Consider the following 2,562-nt stretch of genomic DNA (forward strand, 5'->3'; position numbering starts at 1 on the left):
CGTTACCACACCTGGCTAAATTTTTGTATTTTTTAGTAGAGATGGGGTTTCACCGTGTTAGCCAGGATGGTCTCGATCTCCTGACCTCGTGATCCGCCTGCCTTGGTCTCCCAAAGTGCTGGGATTACAGGTGTGAGCCACGGCGCCCGGCCGCCATGTGGATATTTTAAAGACAATTTGGACTGTTTTTTAAAAGCAAAGTTATAATGCTCTATATAAACAACACATATCTAATCTTAGAGCAACTTAACCTTTAAGTAGGTCAAAATTGTGTACACATATTAACAGTATATATACAAACATAGACACACAAACACATGATGTTTTCTTTTAATAGCTTCGTCCCTGACCAATTCTAAGAGTTTCTCGGATGACAATCCAGATAATAGCAGCTTACCTTAAATAAATCTGCAACTATTCCATAATCTGCCACTTGGAAAATTGGAGCTTCTGGGTCTTTATTAATAGCCACAATTGTCTGTGAAATAAACAAAGAGTTTTGACTTTTACCAAGAAAACATTCCACACAGACTGATAGTTCCATTTTAACTTCCCTTACAATATATTAACATTCTTAAAATGTCTAAAAATAAGATTTGATGCATCTGTGTCAATATTGTAAATTTATTAGAAATTTCCGGGTTGGAATGTAATAAAATTCTCTCTTACCCACAACTAGCCCATCTCAGTACTAAAGAGTTTAAAATCATTTTTTCTTTAAAGTTCTTCTTTTGACTTACCAAAAAAAAAACTGATTCTAGGTGAAAAAGTAACAAATCCATACCCAAATCCACAGCCTTTGTAGTGCAAACTATTTTGTCCTTCATTTATTATTTCAAAATTATTATTCTGGAGGACAGGCACAGTGGCTCACGCCTGTAATCCCAGCACTTTGGGATGCCAAGATGGGCGAATCACCTGAGGTCAGGAGTTCGAGACTAGCCTGGCCAACATGGTAAAACCCGTCTCTACTAAAAATACAAACATTAGCCAGGTATGGTGGTGTGTGCCTGTAATCCCAACTACTTGGGAGACTGAGGCAGGAGACTCGTTTGAACCCGGGAGACAGAGGTTGCAGTGAGCAGAGATCGTGCCACTGCACTCCAGCAGTGAGACTCTGTCTCAACAAAAATAAAAATAAAAATAAATAAAATTATTCTGGGATATTCTAACAATATGAAAGCTAAACTATCTTGTCAGCTTGTTATTAAGGGACGTTAAACAGCTTTAAGTCCTTATGTACATAGCAAATAGATTAATAAAACAAGCAAATTACTTCTATCTCTTATAAAAGCATTATAAAAATATTCTTAAATGCAGGCCAGGCGTGGTAACTCATACTTATAATCCCAGCACTTTGGGAGGTGGAGGCAGGAGGATAAGACTGTGGATTAAAAATAATTCAAATCTCTAGAAGTAAAATTAAGTTTCTACCTACCTGGCATTGTATGTGGTGAAAACAGCTGGTATTAAAAAACACATTAAGTATTTTGATGTAGCCTGACTCAAAATACAGGCTACATGATATCCAACATCTGTGTATTTCCCTTAGAGGGGTTCCTCAGAGAGATGTGCAGAATATGCCAGAATGTCTAAGATTGGAACATGGTATAGTCCAGGTAACTGCTAATCCAGAGAAACATGCTACACACATTAAGACGCATGGTCAGAGACAATAAACAAGTTTCAAACATGAGCCTCAAATTCAAAGGCACAAGAACAAACATTTTGAATAGCAGATGTTGATTTGCATTGACGTGTTTGTCTTTTGGGAATGTGTAACCTGCTTCATGGCAATAAGCAGAGATTTGTTTAGTTATTGATGGTAAATTATTCTCCTAGAGGCCACTTAGACATCTGGGAGTTTAATCATCCATAAGCTTTTTTCATTGTACTATGTAACAATTGTTATTATCATTATTACTTTGAGACAGAGTTTCATCGTGTTGCTCAGGCTGGAGTGCAGTAGTACAATCAGCTCACAGAAGCCTTGATCTCCTGGGCTCAAGTGATCCTCCCACCTCAACCTCCTGAGTAGCTGGGACCACAGGGGTGTACCACCATGCTCAGATAATTATTTTACTTTTTGGAGAGATGGGGTTCTCACTATGTTGCCTAAGCCAGTCTCCAACTCCTGGGCTCAAATGATCCTCCTGCCTTGGCCTCCCAAAGTGCTAGAATGACACTGAGCCACCATGCCTGCCTTAAAAGTTATTTTTAGAGAGAGAGCATATAACTGTAGGCAAGGAACCACTACAGTATTTAACAAAAAAGATGTGGGCTGGTTATTGTTCTTCGGATTATTAAAATAATATTTCTAAATAATCAATTGTAAAGAACTATGATAAAGTCTTGCTAGTATCCAAAGTTCTCTCAATAGCTCCTTGCAAGCTCAAGTTCTTCCTTCTTACAGAGCTTTGAAATGCATAGATTGTATTCAACCATATTATTATTATTACTTTTTTTTTTTTTTTTTGAGACAGAGTCCTGCTCTGTCGCCCAGGCTGGAGTGCAGTGGCGCAATCTCGGCTCACTGCAAGCTCCGCCTCCCGGGTTCACACC

At 38.4% G+C, this 2,562-nt stretch overlaps 1 protein-coding gene across 3 annotated transcripts in view; it reads right to left on the reverse strand.

The window, feature by feature from the left end:
• Window positions 1–2,562, reverse strand: part of ETFA (electron-transfer-flavoprotein, alpha polypeptide) — a 139,072-nt gene that overhangs the window by 15,481 nt on the left and 121,029 nt on the right. For all 3 annotated transcript variants that reach the window (XM_011982668.1, XM_011982667.1, XM_011982666.1), the window contains one exon: window positions 398–478. In XM_011982668.1, coding sequence (XP_011838058.1) covers window positions 398–478 — 81 coding nt within the window. The remainder of the gene's footprint in view (window positions 1–397; window positions 479–2,562) is intronic.

This window comes from Mandrillus leucophaeus, unplaced genomic scaffold (assembly GCF_000951045.1).
Source record: "Mandrillus leucophaeus isolate KB7577 unplaced genomic scaffold, Mleu.le_1.0 Scaffold241, whole genome shotgun sequence".
In the NCBI taxonomy this organism is placed as follows: domain Eukaryota; kingdom Metazoa; phylum Chordata; class Mammalia; order Primates; family Cercopithecidae; genus Mandrillus; species Mandrillus leucophaeus.